General features: G+C 48.8%; 1 protein-coding gene across 1 annotated transcript in view; it reads right to left on the bottom strand.

Annotated features, from left to right (window-relative positions):
• LOC139424340 (tether containing UBX domain for GLUT4-like) overlaps nt 1–21,893 on the bottom strand; it is a 46,346-nt gene continuing 24,453 nt past the window's right edge. Inside the window, exons 10-17 of the mRNA XM_071176075.1 lie at nt 18,257–18,338; nt 18,023–18,089; nt 17,118–17,180; nt 15,243–15,295; nt 13,220–13,271; nt 13,069–13,138; nt 11,838–12,025; nt 1–221 (exon numbers count right to left, since the gene is read on the bottom strand). Of these exons, the coding sequence (XP_071032176.1) occupies nt 211–221; nt 11,838–12,025; nt 13,069–13,138; nt 13,220–13,271; nt 15,243–15,295; nt 17,118–17,180; nt 18,023–18,089; nt 18,257–18,338 (586 nt within the window). The 3' untranslated portion in view covers nt 1–210. The remainder of the gene's footprint in view (nt 222–11,837; nt 12,026–13,068; nt 13,139–13,219; nt 13,272–15,242; nt 15,296–17,117; nt 17,181–18,022; nt 18,090–18,256; nt 18,339–21,893) is intronic.

The following is a 21,893-nucleotide window of genomic DNA, read 5'->3' as shown; positions in this document are numbered from 1 at the left end:
TTGGCAATGGAGATATTTTAGACTCCTTTATTCATTCGTTTCATGTTTTTGAACTCTTGTAAAACTATTTGAAATGCACACTGGATTCACAACGGGTTTGAATACATTAACATTTCATGTTAATAAAAAGGTAGGGGGAACAGTGTGTTGAGGCGTCCGCTCTGTTCTGTATGTCCCTCTATGGTAGCCGTAGTCATCTGATCACAATCCTCATTTCTTACCTGGAGACAATAAAAACATAATATCAGAGGAAATAACAGTTGGATCTTATAAAACTTTATTGAGACACACAAGTCTTAACAACCATGAAAAATGTCCAAAGAAATGTGTTTCCCTTGATCAGCACTGTAACATGTTGACTTTCAGTCAGAAAAACTACTAGGCATATAACCTGTTATAAACTGTTAATACGCTTGTTAGGCCTATAACCTGTTATACACTGTTAAGAAAGAAGCTTGTTAGGCCTTTAACCTGTTATAAACTGTTTATAAGCTTGTTAGGCCTATAACCTATTATACACTGTTAAGAAAGAAGCTTGCTAGGCCTATAACCCATTATAAACTGTTAAGAAAGAAGCTTGCTAGGCCTATAGCCCATTATACACTGTTAAGAAGGAAGCTTGCTAGGCCTATAACCCATTATACACTGTTAAGAAGGAAACTTGCTTGGCCTATTATAACCCATTATACACTGTTAAGAAGGAAGCTTGCTAGGCCTATTATAACCCATTATACACTGTTAAGAAAGAAGCTTGCTAGGCCTATAACCCATTATACACTGTTAAGAAAGAAGCTTGCTAGGCCTATAACCCATTATAAACTGTTAAGAAAGAAGCTTGCTAGGCCTATAACCCATTATACACTGTTAAGAAGGAAGCTTGCTAGGCCTATAACCCATTATACACTGTTAAGAAGGAAACTTGCTAGGCCTATAACCCATTATACACTGTTAAGAAGGAAGCTTGCTAGGCCTATAACCCATTATACACTGTTAAGAAGGAAGCTTGCTAGGCCTATTGTAACCCATTATACACTGTTAAGAAAGAAGCTTGCTAGGCCTATTATAACCCATTATACACTGTTAAGAAGGAAGCTTGCTTGGCCTATTATAACCCATTATACACTGTTAAGAAGGAAGCTTGCTAGGCCTATTATAACCCGTTATACACTGTTAAGAAAGAAGCTTGCTAGGCCTATTATAACCTGTTATACACTGTTAAGAAGGAAGCTTGCTAGGCCTATTATAACCCATTATACACTGTTAAGAAGGAAGCTTGCTAGGCCTATTATAACCCATTATACACTGTTAAGAAAGAAGCTTGCTAGGCCTATAACCCATTATACACTGTTAAGAAAGAAGCTTGCTAGGCCTATAACCCGTTATAAACTGTTAAGAAAGAAGCTTGCTAGGCCTATAACCCATTATACACTGTTAAGAAGGAAGCTTGCTAGGCCTATAACCCATTATACACTGTTAAGAAGGAAACTTGCTAGGCCTATAACCCATTATACACTGTTAAGAAGGAAGCTTGCTAGGCCTATAACCCATTATACACTGTTAAGAAGGAAGCTTGCTAGGCCTATTGTAACCCATTATACACTGTTAAGAAAGAAGCTTGCTAGGCCTATTGTAACCCATTATACACTGTTAAGAAGGAAGCTTGCTAGGCCTATAACCCATTATACACTGTTAAGAAGGAAGCTTGCTAGGCCTATTATAACCCATTATACACTGTTAAGAAAGAAGCTTGCTAGGCCTATTATAACCCATTATACACTGTTAAGAAGGAAGCTTGCTAGGCCTATTATAACCCATTATACACTGTTAAGAAGGAAGCTTGCTTGGCCTATTATAACCTGTTATACACTGTTAAGAAGGAAGCTTGCTAGGCCTATTATAACCTGTTATACACTGTTAAGAAGGAAGCTTGCTAGGCCTATTATAACCCATTATACACTGTTAAGAAGGAAGCTTGCTAGGCCTATTATAACCCATTATACACTGTTAAGAGAGAAGCTTGCTAGGCCTATAACCCATTATACACTGTTAAGAAAGAAGCTTGCTAGGCCTATAACCCATTATACACTGTTAAGAAGCAAACTTGCTAGGCCTATAACCCATTATACACTGTTAAGAAGGAAGCTTGCTAGGCCTATAACCCATTATACACTGTTAAGAAGGAAGCTTGCTAGGCCTATTGTAACCCATTATACACTGTTAAGAAAGAAGCTTGCTAGGCCTATTGTAACCCATTATACACTGTTAAGAAGGAAGCTTGCTAGGCCTATAACCCATTATACACTGTTAAGAAGGAAGCTTGCTAGGCCTATTATAACCCATTATACACTGTTAAGAGAGAAGCTTGCTAGGCCTATAACCCATTATACACTGTTAAGAAGGAAGCTTGTTAGGCCTATAACCCATTATACACTGTTAAGAAGGAAGCTTGCTAGGCCTATAACCCATTATACACTGTTAAGAAGGAAGCTTGCTAGGCCTATAACCCGTTATACACTGTTAAGAAGGAAGCTTGCTAGGCCTATAACCCATTATACACTTAAGAAGGAAGCTTGCTAGGCCTATAACCCATTATACACTGTTAAGAAGGAAGCTTGCTAGGCCTATAACCCATTATACACTGTTAAGAAGGAAGCTTGCTAGGCCTATAACCCGTTATACACTGTTAAGAAGGAAGCTTGCTAGGCCTATTATAACCCATTATAAACTGTTAAGAAGGAAGCTTGCTAGAATATCAAAGCGTTAACAGACTCTTCCAGACATGGAATTCTGTTTAACTATTCAGACTCATCACCATCTTGAGACAAACCAGGATTGGAATTATATTGGCACAAACACACATTAGTCTCTTGACTTCTCCACACACACACACACACACACACACAACTACTATGATGGAGAGGGATAGACTGGGAGTGTGTGCGTGTCCTGGTTTAGCTCAAGACGCCGATGAATCTGAAGAATAGACATGCAGACACAATTCCTGGTCTGGAAGCATCTGGAAGAGTTCTGTTCTGGAAGCATCTGGAAGAGTTCTGGACTGAAGTGGGAATCTGGTGTTGAATAAAAAACACATCAGAGTAACTGATATAAACAACCAGTTAGTTAGACAGTCAGAGATACATCAGAGTAACTGATATAATGACCTACAGACAACCAGTTAGACAGTCAGAGATACATCAGAGTAACTGATATAATGACCTACAGACAAGCAGTTAGACAGTCAGAGATACATCAGAGTAACTGATATAATGACCTACAGACAACCAGTTAGACAGTCAGAGATACATCTGAGTAACTGATATAAACAACCAGTTAGACAGGCAGACAACCAGTTAGACAGTCAGGGAGGGATACAGGCAGACAACCAGTTAGACAGTCAGGGAGGGATACAGGCAGACAACCAGTTAGACAGTCAGAGAGGAAGACAGGCAGACAACCAGTTAGACAGTCAGAGAGGGATACAGGCAGACAACCAGTTAGACAGTCAGAGAGGAAGACAGGCAGACAACCAGTTAGACAGTCAGAGAGGGATACAGGCAGACAACCAGTTAGACAGTCAGAGAGGGATACAGGCAGACAACCAGTTAGACAGTCAGAGAGGGATACAGGCAGACAACCAGTTAGACAGTCAGAGAGGGATACAGGCAGACAACCAGTTAGACAGTCAGAGAGGGATACAGGCAGACAACCAGTTAGACAGTCAGAGAGGGATACAGGCAGAGAACCAGTTAGACAGTCAGAGAGGGATACAGGCAGACAACCAGTTAGACAGTCAGAGAGGGATACAGGCAGACAACCAGTTAGACAGTCAGAGAGGGATACAGGCAGACAACCAGTTAGACAGTCAGAGAGGGATACAGGCAGACAACCAGTTAGACAGTCAGAGAGGGATACAGGCAGACAACCAGTTAGACAGTCAGAGAGGGATACAGGCAGACAACCAGTTAGACAGTCAGAGAGGGATACAGGCAGACAACCAGTTAGACAGTCAGAGGGGGATACAGGCAGACAACCAGTTAGACAGTCAGAGAGGGATACAGGCAGACAACCAGTTAGACAGTCAGAGAGGGATACAGGCAGACAACCAGTTAGACAGTCAGAGAGGGATACAGGCAGACAACCAGTTAGACAGTCAGAGAGGGATACAGGCAGACAACCAGTTAGACAGTCAGAGGGGGATACAGGCAGACAACCAGTTAGACAGTCAGAGAGGGATACAGGCAGACAACCAGTTAGACAGTCAGAGAGGGATACAGGCAGACAACCAGTTAGACAGTCAGAGAGGGATACAGGCAGACAACCAGTTAGACAGTCAGAGAGGGATACAGGCAGACAACCAGTTAGACAGTCAGAGAGGGATACAGGCAGAGAACCAGTTAGACAGTCAGAGAGGGATACAGGCAGACAACCAGTTAGACAGTCAGAGAGGGATACAGGCAGACAACCAGTTAGACAGTCAGAGAGGGATACAGGCAGACAACCAGTTAGACAGTCAGAGAGGGATACAGGCAGACAACCAGTTAGACAGTCAGAGAGGGATACAGGCAGACAACCAGTTAGACAGTCAGAGAGGGATACAGGCAGACAACCAGTTAGACAGTCAGAGAGGGATACAGGCAGACAACCAGTTAGACAGTCAGAGGGGGATACAGGCAGACAACCAGTTAGACAGTCAGAGAGGGATACAGGCAGACAACCAGTTAGACAGTCAGAGAGGGATACAGGCAGACAACCAGTTAGACAGTCAGAGAGGGATACAGGCAGACAACCAGTTAGACAGTCAGAGAGGGATACAGGCAGACAACCAGTTAGACAGTCAGAGAGGGATACAGGCAGAGAACCAGTTAGACAGTCAGAGGGGGATACAGGCAGACAACCAGTTAGACAGTCAGAGAGGGATACAGGCAGACAACCAGTTAGACAGTCAGAGAGGGATACAGGCAGACAACCAGTTAGTCACATAGACAAGCAAAAATAAAGAGAAACAGGGAGACAGACAGGCCATGTCTCACTGAAAGCTAAACAGTGTGTCTCTTCCCCCAGACCCATCCACCTTTCATCCCTTTCCCCAGACCCATCCACCCTTCCCCCAGACCCATCCACCCTTCATCCCTTCCCCCAGACCCATCCACCCTTCCCCCAGACCCATCCACCCTTCATCCCTTCCCCCAGACCCATCCACCCTTCATCCCTTCCCCCAGACCCATCCACCCTTCATCCCTTCCCCCAGACCCTCCACATGGAGTCCACAATACCATCCTGTCTCCTCCCCTCCTCTCTCTTTCTTTCTTTTTAATTAGACTTTCTTCTTTGATAAAGAGGAGCAGGATGCCAGCCACAGCTCCCACACCAGCAGAAAACACTACTACAACTAGCCACAGCTCCCACACCAGCAGAAAACACTACTACAACTAGCCACAGCTCCCACACCAGCAGAAAACACTACAACAACTAGCCACAGCTCCCACACCAGCAGAAAACACTACTACAACTAGCCACAGCTCCCACACCAGCAGAAAACACTACTACAACTAGCCACAGCTCCCACACCAGCAGAAAACACTACTACAACTAGCCACAGCTCCCACACCAGCAGAAAACACTACAACAACTAGCCACAGCTCCCACACCAGCAGAAAACACTACAACAACTAGCCACAGCTCCAACGCCACCATAAAACACTACTACAACTAGCCACAGCTCCCTCGCCACCAGAAAACACTACTACAACTAGCCACAGCTCCCACACCAGCAGAAAACACTACTACAACTAGCCACAGCTCCCACACCAGCAGAAAACACTACTACAACTAGCCACAGCTCCCACACCAGCAGAAAACACTACTACAACTAGCCACAGCTCCCACACCAGCAGAAAACACTACTACAACTAGCCACAGCTCCCACACCAGCAGAAAACACTACTACAACTAGCCACAGCTCCCACACCAGCAGAAAACACTACTACAACTAGCCACAGCTCCCACACCAGCAGAAAACACTACTACAACTAGCCACAGCTCCCACACCAGCAGAAAACACTACTACAACTAGCCACAGCTCCCACACCAGCAGAAAACACTACTACAACTAGCCACAGCTCCCACACCAGCAGAAAACACTACTACAACTAGCCACAGCTCCCACACCAGCAGAAAACACTACAACAACTAGCCACAGCTCCCACACCAGCAGAAAACACTACAACAACTAGCCACAGCTCCAACGCCACCATAAAACACTACTACAACTAGCCACAGCTCCCTCGCCACCAGAAAACACTACTACAACTAGCCACAGCTCCCACACCAGCAGAAAACACTACTACAACTAGCCACAGCTCCCACACCAGCAGAAAACACTACTACAACTAGCCACAGCTCCCACACCAGCAGAAAACACTACTACAACTAGCCACAGCTCCCACACCAGCAGAAAACACTACTACAACTAGCCACAGCTCCCACACCAGCAGAAAACACTACTACAACTAGCCACAGCTCCCACACCAGCAGAAAACACTACAACAACTAGCCACAGCTCCCACACCACCAGAAAACACTACTACAACTAGCCACAGCTCCCACGCCAGCAGAAAACACTACAACAACTAGCCACAGCTCCCACACCAGCAGAAAACACTACTACAACTAGCCACAGCTCCCACACCACCAGAAAACACTACAACAACTAGCCACAGCTCCCACGCCACCAGAAAACACTACTACAACTAGCCACAGCTCCCACGCCAGCAGAAAACACTACTACAACTAGCCACAGCTCCCACACCAGCAGAAAACACTACTACAACTAGCCACAGCTCCCACGCCACCAGAAAACACTACAACAACTAGCCACAGCTCCCACACCAGCAGAAAACACTACTACAACTAGCCACAGCTCCCACACCAGCAGAAAACACTACTACAACTAGCCACAGCTCCCACGCCACCAGAAAACACTACAACAACTAGCACCAGCTCCCTCGCTACCAGAAAACACTACTACAACTAGCCACAGCTCCCACGCCACCAGAAAACACTACAACAACTAGCACCAGCTCCCTCGCTACCAGAAAACACTACTACAACTAGCCACAGCTCCCACGCCACCAGAAAACACTACAACAACTAGCACCAGCTCCCTCGCTACCAGAAAACACTACTACAACTAGCCACAGCTCCCACACCAGCAGAAAACACTACTACAACTAGCCACAGCTCCCACGCCACCAGAAAACACTACAACAACTAGCACCAGCTCCCTCGCTACCAGAAAACACTACAACAACTAGCCACAGCTCCCACGCCACCAGAAAACACTACTACAACTAGCCACAGCTCCCACGCCACCGGAAAACACTACAACAACTAGCCACAGCTCCCTCGCCACCAGAAAACACTACAACAACTAGCCACAGCTCCCACGCCACCGGAAAACACTACAACAACTAGCCACACCTACAACGCCACCAGAAAACACTACAATAACTAGCCACAGCTCCCACGCCACCAGAAAACAATACAATAACTAGCCACAGCTCCCACGCCACCAGAAAACACTACAATAACTAGCCACAGCTCCCACGCCACCAGAAAACACTACAACAACTAGCCACAGCTCCCACGCCACCAGAAAACACTACAACAACTAGCCACAGCTCCCACGCCACCGGAAAACACTACAACAACTAGCCACAGCTCCCACGCCACCATAAAACACTACAACAACTAGCCACAGCTCCCACGCCACCATAAAACACTACAACAACTAGCCACAGCTCCAACGCCACCATAAAACACTACAACAACTAGCCACAGCTCCCACGCCACCAGAAAACACTACAACAACTAGTGAGACCATCCTTCCCACAAACAAAACAGAAAAACAACCAAAACAGCTGGAGCACCGCGACCACCAGCTCCACCACAACAGAGCAACCCCAGGCTCCCGGAGCGCCAGACAACAGGGGCCCACAGTATTTCATGTGGCCCAGAACGGAGAACTCTGACTGGGGCTGCGTGTCAGCAGAGGTCCCCTGGGGGTGGAGGTGAAACCATCCTGAACTAATAAATGTGTGGGTAAAGGGGTGTGTGTACCGTTCCCCCAGAACAGCATCCTTATCTTTTGACTCATCTGATGTTTCTTTTTCAACACTTCCTGTTGACTGTGGTTTTAAAGAGGGCCCTTTGGAGTGTAGTTAGTGTGTGTGTGTGTGTGTGTGTGTGTGTGTGTGTGTGTAGGAATGTGTTAAAATCTGCAATGGATTCATGTTTGAAAACAGGGTGGGTGACTTTTAGGGCTGCATGATGTGGACCAACATGTTGAATTGTGATTTTTGATTTGGGACAGATATTGCAATTGCAATTATGAATTGAGATTTTCACTTGGTAATTCCACCAGACATGGTTGTTTTTCATGCAATCGTCGTAGAGTAGGGGATATTCTTCTAATGATTTAATACACGTCGTGTTGCCGCTTGTTGTCGCTACAACTCTGAGGCACTTTTTGGCACAACACATGCATTTGGTTGACATCGGTTTGCCTGTAGCCGAAATACTGCCACCCCGTTGAAGCCATGCTGAAATACTGCCACCCCGTTGAAGCCATGCTGAAATACTGACACCCCGTTGAAGACGTGCTGAAATACTGCCACCCCGCTGAAGCCATGCTCAAATACTGCCACCCCGTTGAAGACGTGCTGAAATACTGCCACCCCGTTGAAGCCATGCTGAAATACTGCCACCCCACTGAAGACGTGCTGAAATACTGCCACCCCGTTGAAGACATGCTGAAATACTGCCACACTGCTGAAGAAGACGTGCTGAAATACTGCCACCCCGTTGAAGACATGCTGAAATACTGCCACCCCACTGAAGACGTGCTGAAATACTGCCACCCTGCTGAAGACGTGCTGAAATACTGCCACCCTGCTGAAGACGTGCTGAAATACTGCTGAAGATGTGCTGAAATACTGCCACCCCACTGAAGACGTGCTGAAATACTGCCACACTGCTGAAGATGTGCTGAAATACTGCCACCCCGTTGAAGACATGCTGAAATACTGCCACCCCACTGAAGACGTGCTGAAATACTGCCACCCTGCTGAAGACGTGCTGAAATACTGCCACCCCACTGAAGACGTGCTGAAATACTGCCACCCTGCTGAAGAAGACGTGCTGAAATACTGCCACCCCACTGAAGACGTGCTGAAATACTGCCACCCTGCTGAAGACGTGCTGAAATACTGCCACCCCGCTGAAGACGTGCTGAAATACTGCCACCCCACTGAAGACGTGCTGAAATACTGCCACCCCGCTGAAGACGTGCTGAAATACTGCCACCCTGCTGAAGACGTGCTGAAATACTGCCACCCTGCTGAAGACGTGCTGAAATACTGCCACCCTGCTGAAGACATGCTGAAATACTGCCACCCCACTGAAGACGTGCTGAAATACTGCCACCCTGCTGAAGACGTGCTGAAATACTGCCACCCTGCTGAAGACGTGCTGAAATACTGCTGAAGACGTGCTGAAATACTGCCACCCCACTGAAGACGTGCTGAAATACTGCCACACTGCTGAAGATGTGCTGAAATACTGCCACCCCGTTGAAGACATGCTGAAATACTGCCACCCCACTGAAGACGTGCTGAAATACTGCCACCCTGCTGAAGACGTGCTGAAATACTGCTGAAGATGTGCTGAAATACTGCCACCCCACTGAAGACGTGCTGAAATACTGCCACCCTGCTGAAGACGTGCTGAAATACTGCCACCCCACTGAAGACGTGCTGAAATACTGCCACCCTGCTGAAGACGTGCTGAAATACTGCCACCCTGCTGAAGACGTGCTGAAATACTGCCACCCCGCTGAAGACGTGCTGAAATACTGCCAACCTGCTGAAGACGTGCTGAAATACTGCCACCCTGCTGAAGACGTGCTGAAATACTGCCACCCTGCTGAAGACGTGCTGAAAAACTGCCACCCCGCTGAAGCAGCGTTCTCATTAGCACTAGCAGCAACTCATGTTTCCGACACACTGAGGTAAAGCCCCAGAGTTTCTCCTACTGTACTGTCTTTGGTAAAGCCCCAGAGTTTCTCCTAATGTACTGACTTTGGTAAAGCCCCAGAGTTTCTCCTACTGTACTGTCTTTGGTAAAGCCCCAGAGTTTCTCCTACTGTACTGTCTTTGGTAAAGCCCCAGAGTTTCTCCTACTGTTCTGTCTTTGGTAAAGCCCCAGAGTTTCTCCTACTGTACTGTCTTTGGTAAAGCCCCAGAGTTTCTCCTACTGTACTGTCTTTGGTAAAGCCCCAGAGTTTTTCCTACTGTTCTGTCTTTGGTAAAGCCCCAGAGTTTCTCCTACTGTCCTGTCTTTGGTAAAGCCCCAGAGTTTCTCCTACTGTACGGTCTTTGGTAAAGCCCCAAGAGTTTCTCCTACTGTACGGTCTTTGGTAAAGCCCCAAGAGTTTCTCCTACTGTACGGTCTTTGGTAAAGCCCCAAGAGTTTCTCCTACTGTTCTGTCTTTGGTAAAACCCTCCCTCTCCTCACCAGCATCTAACTGGGCACTTTAAGCAGGGGACCCTTGTGATTGGCCAGCATGTGTGTGCCATGCAGAGAGTGAGAGAGCCCGCTTGTGATTGGTCAGCATCCTCTGTGCAGAGTCCAGGGCATCTCATTAGAGGAGGTAGTGTGGTCTAGTTGTTGTATGAATGAAGGGTCAAATGAAGGGGAGCATCACAGCCTCTTGCGCCGTTATACATCACGTCCATATGGCACGTTGGATGTCAATAATCACGTGGCCCAGCAGCGTGGCCTCTCTATGTCAGTGTAAACAGGGTCAGCATGCTGAAGAGGGAAACTACAATGTCTCATCAAATAGGAGACTGAACAGATCAACTAGGAATTGCCAATCCAGTCATGTTAGGATGAACTCTCCCTTTAAAACAATTCTAATAATTTGGTAGGTGCTTATAATTGTCCTATTTCACACTTTCAGTGGGTAGCAGTGGGTAGCAGTGGGTAGCAGTGGGTAGCAGTGGGTAGCAGTGTGTAGCAGTGGGTAGCAGTGTGTAATTGGTTAATGTGTTTGTAGCAGTGTGTAATTGGTTAATGTGTTTGTAGCAGTGTGTAATTGGTTAATGTGTTTGTAGCAGTGTGTAATTGGTTAATGTGTTTGTAGCAGTGTGTAATTGGTTAATGTGTTTGTAGCAGTGTGTAATTGGTTAATGTGTTTGTAGCAGTGTGTAATTGGTTAATGTGCTTGAAGCAGATCCTAATCCCCCCCCCCCCCGAGACATCCACAGAGTGAGCGGGGGGTTAAGTGCCTTGCTCAGGGGCACAACGACAGACCTTTTGGCTACTGGCCCAACGCTCTGACCTTGAGGCTTCCTGCCGTCGTGGTGGAATTAGATCTGTCACACTCTTTAACAATGTCAGAGAATTGCTGATGCTACCTTTATCCGTTAGGTAATAGGTCATTTTAGAGTGACCTACCCCTTTAACTCTTTATCAGTTAGGTAATAGGTCATTTTAGAGTGACCTACCCCTTTAACTCTTTATCCGTTAGGTAATAGGTCATTTTAGAGTGACCTACCCCTTTAACCCTTTATCAGTTAGGTAATAGTAGGTCATTTTAGGGTGACCTACCCTTTAACCCTTAGGTAATCATTTTAGAGTGACCTACCCCTTTAACCCTTAGGTAATCATTTTAGAGTGACCTACCCCTTTAACCCTTTATCAGTTAGATAATAGTAGGTCATTTTAGAGTGACCTCCCCTTTAACCCTTCAACAGGTCTGATTGGTAGTGTACCTGGCAGTTTGAGCCACTTGGGGACCTTGCCGGTGTCCGTCCTGACTGGTTTGGTGGCCTGGCTGTGTGTGTTCGGCTCCTCTTCCTCCTCCTCCTCAATCTCCCTGGTCCCCGCGGGGGGGTCTGGAAGGGGCTCCTCTGTTACCATGGAAGAGAAGGAAGAGGGGGGCGAAGACCTGGGCATACAGCTGAGAGAGGGGGGAAAGAGAGGGTGAGGAATGAAGGGAGAGAGAAAGGGATGGAGGAGAGGAAAGAGCATTCAGTCCACAGGATTTCATCAGATGTGTATTCTGAACACAGACACACTTCCTGTACTTTAAATTCTCAAAACCAATCTCTCTCTGGAAGCGGAGTGAGTGAGTGAGTGAGGTGTGTGTGTGTGTCCCAGGGGGTTCAGGCTCTTTCATGTGGCCAGGACTAGTGACCTCAGATTAGGAAAGGTCATGACACCACTATCGCATGACTTCCTGTCCAGGAGATGGAACAAACACATCCTCTCCTGACAGAACAACATTTCACCTTTGACCCGGGTGCCACATTAACAATAACTTAAACGTCCCTCTCTCTCTCTTTCCCTCCACTATGTCAATATCCCTCCCTCCTTCCCTCACAGAAGTAGGGGAGAGGTAGAAGGTGCCCTGGCATCCCCTTTGAAGCTAATAGTGGAATTAGGGACAGGAGGAGAGAGAGGTGAGGAACGGTAAAGAGAGGAGTGGATGGATGAAAGGGGTAGATGGGTTAATGAGGTGTGTGTGTCCTCGACTGATGGTGGAGGGGGCAGCAGGTGGGGGTCAGATTGGGGAAATGGCTCTATCTTTAGAGGAAGGGGGAGGTGGGGTGTGTGTGTTCTCAACTGATGGTGGAGGGGGCAACAGGTGGGGGTCAGATTGGGGAAATGGCTCTATCTTTAGAGGAAGGTGGAGGTGGGGGGTGTCCTCGACTGATGGTGGAGGGGGCAACAGGTGGGGGTCAGATTGGGGAAATGGCTCTATCTTTAGAGGAGGGGGGAGGTGGGGTGTGTCCGTGCGTTTGGCCGGAACCCTTCAAAGGGATTCCGATGATGACAGCACTGTGACAGGAAAATAGAGCCGTCGCCCGGGGAAACACAGCCGAGCCGTGTTGCCACGACGATGGGGCAGTTCCACCAACAGGAAGTTCTGATCCTCTCCTTCTCACACACACACAAATAAAATGTTGTTGTTTGGCTGTTAAATGCCAACAGTAGACTGACCCAGCAATGGCCTCGTCTGCTTGTAGGGCCGAGACACTGGAATCCAGGAGATGTCTCTCTAAGTAACTCTCTGTGGAGAGAGAACACACCTTCAGAACCATCTCATCCAAGGTAACACGTTGAAACCAAACCGAGGTAAAGGGAGACGCACCTGTCTTGACGTCAGAGCCAAAGTAGACCAGGGCAGCAGGGAACAGGTCAGCCTGGAGAGAGAGAGAGAGAGAGAGAGAGACGCCCGTTTCAATCCCCTTCTAACACTCAAACAGCTTCTTCAGCGTCACCAAACATGGCGGCACACAGTTCAGTTTGAAGTCGACCACTAACTGAAGGCTCATCGAGCGGTTAGGAAAACACCTTCACCGCGAGAGCCAAACAACAACCCTGAATCACAAGCCCTGAAAGTGAAAGGTTTAAATGGTGCCGATGGCTGTAGTGACTGACAGACTGGTGATTACAGGGTGAAAACAGACAGAGTTAACGTATTATTCTGAATCTACTGTTTACCTGAGAGAGGTAGACAGAGAGACCGTTAAAAATATCTATAGTGCTGTCTGCTGAGGATAGACACAGCCCCAAAACCTTCTCTCCCTGCCGTCCTTCCCGCTTTGTCCTCTCTCTACCCCCCTCTGTCCTCAGTCCTCTGATCTACCCCCTCAGCCCTCTCCTGTCTTCTCTCTACCCCCCTCTGTCCTCTCTCTACCCCCCTCTGTCCTCTCTCTACCCCCCTCTGTCCTCTCTCTACCCCCCTCTGTCCTCTCGTGTCTGCAGTCCTCTCTCTACCCCCCCTGTCCTCAGTCCTCTCTCTACCCCCTCTGTCCTCAGTCCTCCCTCTGTCCTCTCTCTACCCCCCTCTGTCGTCTCTCTACCCCCTTCTGTCGTCTCCCCACCCCCCTCTGTCCTCTCTCTACCCCCCTCTGTCCTCAGTCCTCCCTCTGTCCTCTCTCTACCCCCCTCTGTCGTCTCTCTACCCCCTTCTGTCGTCTCCCCACCCCCCTCTGTCCTCTCTCTACCCCCCTCTGTCCTCAGTCCTCCCTCTGTCCTCTCTCTACCCCCCTCTGTCCTCAGTCCTCCCTCTGTCCTCTCTCTACCCCCCTCTGTCCTCAGTCCTCCCTCTGTCCTCTCCCCACCCCCCTCTGTCCTCTCCCCACCCCCCTCTGTCCTCTCCCCACCCCCCTCTGGCCTCTCCCCACCCCCCTCTGGCCTCTCCCCACCCCCCTCTGGCCTCTCCCCACCCCCCTCTGGCCTCTACCTACCACTCTCCCCTCAGTCCTCTACCTACCTCCCTCTCTCCCTCCTCCTCTCTCTACCTCTCTCCCTCCTCCCCTCAGTCCTCTCTCTCCCCTCTCTCCCTCCTCCTCTCTCTCCCTCCTCCTCCCTCCAGTCCTTCTGGTTTCTATTATGGACAGAGCTGTTAATGACTATTATTCGAGACTCTGAACAAGAAACAATGTGTAGCAACGGGATAACAGACATTCCACCACTCTCTCCCTGGGCACAACATGCTCCCTTAGACACTGGCGTCTCCATAGGCAGGGGAGATAGAGGGGAGGGCTGCTATCAGAGGGCTGCTGGGATGGGGAACATTCCTTCTGTGACATCACACAAAGTCATTGAAGTGTCTGTCTGTCTGTGTCTGTCTGTGTCTGTCTGTGTGAGATGGCTCCAGAATCTCTCTCCAGACTGGTGTGTACTTCTATGGGTGTAATCGTGGCGATCTCTACACTCCCTGTGAATCTAACCCTTGCAACCTCACACATCAGACACTCCCCCCCCCCCCCATCTCTCCCTCCCCCTCTGTCTTCCTCCCTCTCTCTCTCCTCACCCCAGATCAAACAGAGGTGAAGGTCAGTAGGGCAGAAAATGGACACAGAGAGAGAGGAGGAGGAGGAGGAGGAGGAGGACAGGAGAGAAAAGAACAACAGAGAGGAGGAGGAGGAGGACAGGAGAGAAAAGAGCAACAGAGAGAGAGATGTATTTTTCTAAAGCACATGAGAATTCCTTGTGTTGTGTTATTATTGTGTAGGGTTCATGTGTCTCCATGCTGTTTCAAACCCACTAGAACCCTAATTAATACTTTACACTGATTGGAGCAACAATAAATAAAGTTTACCAGTCCAATTTCATTCTGTTCTTTAGAGACATGGAGAGTCTTACCTGTGGGGGGGGGGGCTTACCTGGAAGAGGGTGGCTGTTGGGTCCTCCAGAATGGTTTTAGGAGGAGCGATGACTGGAAGAGAGGAAATAATCATTTTATATCCAAAATGAGAGAGAGAGATGGAAAGATTATCCTCTCCCTCTCTGTCCCCATCCCTCCCCTCCCCCCTGAGGACCTGAGCTCTAGGGCCATGCCTCAGGACTCCTGGCTGCCCCTTTCCCCTCTCCCCTTCCCCCTGAGCTCTAGGGCCATGCCTCAGGGCTCCTGGCTGTCCCTCCCCCTGGGGACCTGAGCTCTAGGGCCATGCCTCAGGACTCCTGGCTGCCCCTTCCCCTCTCCCCTTCCCCCTGAGCTCTAGGGCCATGCCTCAGGGCTCCTGGCTGTCCCTCCCCCTGAGCTCTAGGGCCATGCTTCAGGACTCCTGGCTGTCCCTCCCCCCTGAGGACCTGAGCTCTAGGGCCATGCCTCAGGACTCCTGGCTGTCCCTCCCCCCTGAGGACCTGAGCTCTAGGGCCATGCCTCAGGACTCCTGGCTGTCCCTCCCCCCTGAGGACCTGAGCTATAGGGCCATGCCTCAAGACTCCTGGTTGTCCCTTCCCCTCCCTTCCCCTCCCCCCTGAGGACCTGAGCTCTAGGGCCATGCCTCAAGACTCCTGGTTGTCCCTTCCCCTCCCTTCCCCTCAACCTGAGGACCTGAGCTCTAGGGCCATGCCTCAAGACTCCAGGTTGTCCCTTCCCCTCCCTTCCCCTCCCCCCTGAGGACCTGAGCTCTAGGGCCATGCCTCAGGACTCCTGGCTGTCCCTCCCCCCTGAGGACCTGAGCTCTAGGGCCATGCCTCAGGACTCCTGGCTGTCCCTCCCCCCTGAGGACCTGAGCTCTAGGGCCATGCCTCAAGACTCCTGGTTGTCCCTTCCCCTCCCTTCCCCTCCCCCCTGAGGACCTGAGCTCTAGGGGCCATGCCTCAGGACTCCTGGCTGTCCCCCTCCCCAGTCATGCTGCCAATCGAGGTTCTGTTGTTCTGCCTGCGGCTACGGACCCCTGACCTGTTCACCAGACGTGCTACCTTGTCTCAGACCTGCTGGTTCCACCCTCCCTGTCTCTTCTAGTCACTGTGCTGCTACATCTACATTGCTTGCTGATATAATAAGGGCTTCATAAATATACTGAACCAAAATATAAAACACAACATGTAAAGTGTTGGTTTCATGAGCTGAAATAAAATATCCCAGAAATGTTCCATAAGCACAAAAAGCGTATTTCACTAAAAACTGTTTTGCAATAATGTGTTAACATCCCTGTTAGTGAGCATTTCTCCTCTGCCAAGATAATCCCTCCACCTGACAGGTGTGACATATCAAGAAGCTGATTAAAGAGCATGGTCATTACACATAAAAGACCACACTAAAATGTGCAGGTCTGTCACACAGCACAACGCCACAGAAGTCTCAAGTCGAGGGAGTGCGCTGACTGAAATCCACAGAAGTCTCAAGTCGAGGGAGTGCGCTGACTGAAATCCACAGAAGTCTCAAGTCGAGGGAGTGCGCTGACTGAAATCCACAGAATCAGGGCCTAAAATGTATTTCAATTGACTGATCTCCTTATATGAACTGTGACTCATTAGAATCGTTTAAATTGTTGCATGTAACTTTTATATTTGTGTTCAGTATAAAGTTGATTGAGAGAGATGGAGCAAGAGAGAGAGAGATGGAGCGAGAGAGAGAGATGGAGCGAGAGAGAGAGAGAGATGGAGAGAGAGAGAGAGAGACGGAGCGAGAGAGAGACGGAGCGAGAGAGACGGAGCGAGAGATGGAGCGAGAGAGAGAGACGGAGCGAGAGAGAGAGACGGAGCGCGAGAGAGAGACGGAGAGCGAGGGCGAGAGTAAAGATACTCACACAGGTAGAAGGGTAGTTGGGGGTCCTGCAGGTGGCTCTTCACAAAGAGCCTCAGAGCAGCAACTGGATGGACAGTTGAAAACCACCTGGTTATTCCATCACATCTCTATGGTTCCAGTGTGATTCTAATGGTTATTCCATCACATCTCTATGGTTCCAGTGTGATTCTAATGGTTATTCCATCACATCTCTATGGTTCCAGTGTGATTCTAATGGTTATTCCATCACATCTCTATGGTTCCAGTGTGATTCTAATGGTTATTCCATCACATCTCTATGGTTCCAGTGTGATTCTAATGGTTATTCCATCACATCTCTATGGCTCCAGTTTGATTCTAATGGTTATTCCATCACATCTCTATGGTTCCAGTGTGATTCTAATGGTTATTCCATCACATCTCTATGGTTCCAGTTTGATTCTAATGGTTATTCCATCACATCTCTATGGTTCCAGTGTGATTCTAATGGTTATTCCATCACATCTCTATGGTTCCAGTGTGATTCTAATGGTTATTCCATCACATCTCTATGGTTCCAGTGTGATTCTAATGGTTATTCCATCACATCTCTATGGTTCCAGTTTGATTCTAATGGTTATTCCATCACATCTCTATGGTTCCAGTGTGATTCTAATGGTTATTCCATCACATCTCTATGGTTCCAGTGTGATTCTAATGGTTATTCCATCACATCTCTATGGTTCCAGTGTGATTCTAATGGTTATTCCATCACATCTCTATGGTTCCAGTGTGATTCTAATGGTTATTCCATCACATCTCTATGGTTCCAGTTTGATTCTAATGTCAGATAGATATCAACTAGCTGTCTCTAGAGTCAACACATAGTTACTAATACAAGGAGACAGAAGGGGAGAGAGGAAGAGAGAGAGAAAGAGAGAGATCTACCTGTCTCTAGAGGTCTGAAGAATCCCTGTAGAACACATCTGTCAGGGAACTGGACCCTCAGAACTACCTGGACACACACACACATTATTATATTGCTAATGTTACTAGTAACAGATTTAGGATCACTATTGGCATCCACCTCCAGGTTAGTGGTTGATTCCATGTAAATGTAGGAGAAATTCAAGGGTATCTGACACACACACGGGCGAACACACATTCACCCACACAACTCACTCGGGGGTATCTGTCCATCTTATCCTTCATCTGAGATTCTCTCAGAGCTTTAGTCATCAGAGGAGCCTCCTCTAGTACCCTCCTAAAGGGAGAAGGGAGAGAGAGAGGGGAAAGGGAGAGGGGGGAGAGGAGAGAGAAAGCGAGGAGAGAGGGGAGAGGAGAGAGAGGAGAGATGGGAGAGGAGAAATTGGAGAGGGAGAGAGAAAGAGAGAGAGAGGGAGAGAGAGAAAAATAAGAGGGGAGAGGGAGAGATAAAGAGAGAGAGGAAAGAGCAAGAGAGAGAGGAAAGAGCAAGAGAGAGAGGAGAGAGCAAGAGATGATTTACAGTTTACTTTTTGATTTGTGTGTGTGTGTGTTAGATCACTGTGGTCAACGTAATTCTAGCCTTGATAATCTGTCTGGTGTGGTGTCACACAGAGAACGGGGGAGGCAGACATCTCTTTTGAAGAAGACATCGTAAAGAACCAATCAGGCGCACGCACATTCCACACAGCAACGTTTCCCAGCATTCCCCACAGTCTCTCCCCAAAGCGTCTCATTAAGTCATTGGCAAACTGTAATTTGAGTATATATATAAACCCATATAGAAGTTCCCTAACTGACTGCTTTCAGACCTTAACCATTAGAAGGTCAAAACTGACCCCAGATCTGCTCATGACACGTAGCCAAGCAGTTAAGAGCATTGGGCCAGTAACTGAAAGGTCGCTGGTTTGAATCCCCAAACAGCCTAGATAAGAACATCTGTCAATGTGCCTTTGAGCAAAGCACTTAACCCTCGTCGCTCCTGTAAGTCTCTCTGGATCAGAGTGTCTGCTAAATGACTCACTAACTGTAAGTCTCTCTGGATCAGAGTGTCTGCTAAATGACTCACTAACTGTAAGTCTCTCTGGATCAGAGTGTCTGCTAAATGACTCACTAACTGTAAGTCTCTCTGGATCAGAGTGTCTGCTAAATGACTCACTAACTGTAAGTCTCTCTGGATCAGAGTGTCTGCTAAATGACTCACTAACTGTAAGTCTCTCTGGATCAGAGCGTCTGCTAAATGACTCACTAACTGTAAGTCTCTCTGGATCAGAGTGTCTGCTAAATGACTCACTAACTGTAAGTCTCTCTGGATCAGAGTGTCTGCTAAATGACTCACTAACTGTAAGTCTCTCTGGATCAGAGTGTCTGCTAAATGACTCACTAACTGTAAATGTAAATGCCATTTGGTTGTTTTAATAGAGAGATCTCTTTTCAGTCTCTCCATCTCTCCTGGTTCAATCTCACTGTCGCTTTCTCGCTCCCTCTATCCAAATCAAAACCCAAGCAACTTTCTCTCCATCTCTCCTCCCCTCTCCTTCTTACCCAGTGTCACCTCTCACTTTTCATTTCCTCTCACTTTTCATTTCCTCTCTCTTCCTCCATTTCCTCTCTCTTCCTCCATTTCCTCTCTCTTCCTCCATTTCCTCTCTCTCCCCCATTTTCTCTCTCTCCTTCCATGTTTGAACACTCATCTCTCCCCCACCTCTCCTCCCCTCTTCCTCAGTCTCTCCTCCCCTCTTCCTCAGTCTCTCCTCCCCTCTTCCTCAGTCTCTCCCTGTCTCTCCCCCACCTCTTCCTCAGTCTCTCCCCCACCTCTTCCTCTCTCCCAGTCTCTCCTTTCCTCTTCCTCTCTCCCAGTCTCTCCTCCCCTCTTCCTCTCTCCCAGTCTCTCCTCCCAACTTCCTCTCTCTCAGTCTCTCCTCCCCTCTTCCTCTCTGTCTCTCCTCCCCTCTTCCTCTCTGTCTCTCCTCCCCTCTTCCTCTCTGTCTCTCCTCCCCTCTTCCTCTCTCAGTCTCTCCTCCCCTCTTCCTCTCTCAGTCTCTCCTCCTCTCTCAGTCTCTCCTCTCTCCTCAGTCCCACCTCTCACTCACTCTTCCTCTCTCCTCAGTCCCACCTCTCACTCTTCCTCTCTCTCAGTCTCTCCTCCCCCCTTCCTCTCTTTCAGTCTCTCCTCTCCTCTTCCTCTCTCCTCTGTCCCACCTCTCACTCTTCCTCTCTCCTCAGTCCCACCTCTCACTCTTCCTCTCTCTCAGTCTCTCCTCCCCTCTTCCTCTCTGTCAGTCTCTCCCTGTCTCTCCTCTCTGTCTCTCCTCTCTCTCAGTCTCTCCTCTCTCTCAGTCTCTCCTCTCTCTCAGTCTCTCCTCTCTCTCAGTCTCTCCTCTCTCTCAGTCTCTCCTCTCTCCTCAGTCTCTCTCTCAGTATCTCCTCTCTCCTCAGTCTCTCTTCAGTCTCTCTTCAGTCTCTCCTCAGTCTCTCCTCAGTCCCACCTCTCTCTCAGTCTCTCCTCTCTCTCAGTCTCTCCTCTCTCTCAGTCTCTCCTCTCTCCTCAGTCTCTCTCTCAGTATCTCCTCTCTCCTCAGTCTCTCCTCAGTCTCTCCTCAGTCTCTCCTCAGTCTCTCCTCAGTCCCACCTCTCATCAGTCTCTCCTCAGTCTCTCCTCAGTCTCTCCTCAGTCTCTCCCCTCTCCTCAGTCTCTCCCCTCTCTCAGTCTCTCCTCAGTCTCTCCTCTCAGTCTCTCCTCTCAGTCTCTCCTCTCTCTCAGTCCCTCCTCTCTCTCAGTCCCTCCTCTCTCTCAGTCCCTCCTCTCTCTCAGTCCCCCTTCTCTCTCAGTCCCTCCTCTCTCTGTCCCTCCTCTCTCTGTCCCTCCTCTCTCTCAGTCCCTCCTCTCTCTCAGTCCCTCCTCTCTCTCAGTCCCTCCTCTCTCAGTCCCTCCTCTCTCTCAGTCCCTCCTCTCTCTCAGTCCCTCCTCTCTCTCAGTCCCTCCTCAGTCTCTCCTCAGTCTCTCCTCAGTCTCTCCTCAGTCTCTCCTCAGTCTCTCCTCAGTCTCTCCTCTCTCCTCAGTCTCTCCTCAGTCTCTCCTCTCTCCTCAGTCTCTCCTCAGTCTCTCCTCTCTCCTCAGTCTCTCCTCTCTCCTCAGTCTCTCCTCTCTCCTCTCTCCTCAGTCTCTCCTCAGTCTCTCCTCTCTCCTCAGTCTCTCTCCTCAGTCTCTCCTCAGTCTCTCCTCTCTCTCCTCAGTCTCTCCTCTCTCTCAGTCCCTCCTCTGTCCTCAGTCTCTCTCCTCAGTCTCTCCTCTCTCTCCTCAGTCTCTCCTCCTCTCCTCAGTCTCTCCTCTCAGTCTCTCCCCTCAGTCTCTCCTCTCAGTCTCTCCTCTCAGTCTCTCCTCTCAGTCCCTCCTCTCAGTCCCTCCTCTCAGTCCCTCCTCTCAGTCCCTCCTCTCTCTCTCAGTCCCTCCTCTCTCTCAGTCCCTCCTCTCTCTCAGTCCCTCCTGTCTCTCTCAGTCTCTCGTCTCTCTCAGTCTCTCCTCTCTCTCAGTCTCTCCTCTCTCTCAGTCTCTCCTCTCTCTCAGTCTCTCCTCTCTCTCAGTCTCTCCTCTCTCTCAGTCCCTCCTCTCTCCTCAGTCTCTCCTCTCTCTCAGTCTCTCCTCTCTCTGTCTCTCCTCTCTCCTCAGTCTCTCCTCTCAGTCTCTCCTCTCTCTCAGTCTCTCCTCTCTCTGTCTCTCCTCTCTCTCAGTCTCTCCTCTCTCTCAGTCTCTCCTCTCTCTCAGTCTCTCCTCTCTCTCAGTCTCTCCTCTCTCTCAGTCTCTCCTCTCTCTCAGTCTCTCCTCTCAGTCTCT

This window comes from Oncorhynchus clarkii, chromosome 13 (assembly GCF_045791955.1).
Source record: "Oncorhynchus clarkii lewisi isolate Uvic-CL-2024 chromosome 13, UVic_Ocla_1.0, whole genome shotgun sequence".
NCBI lineage: Eukaryota > Metazoa > Chordata > Actinopteri > Salmoniformes > Salmonidae > Oncorhynchus > Oncorhynchus clarkii.
This window is presented reverse-complemented; position numbering and strand designations above follow the sequence as displayed.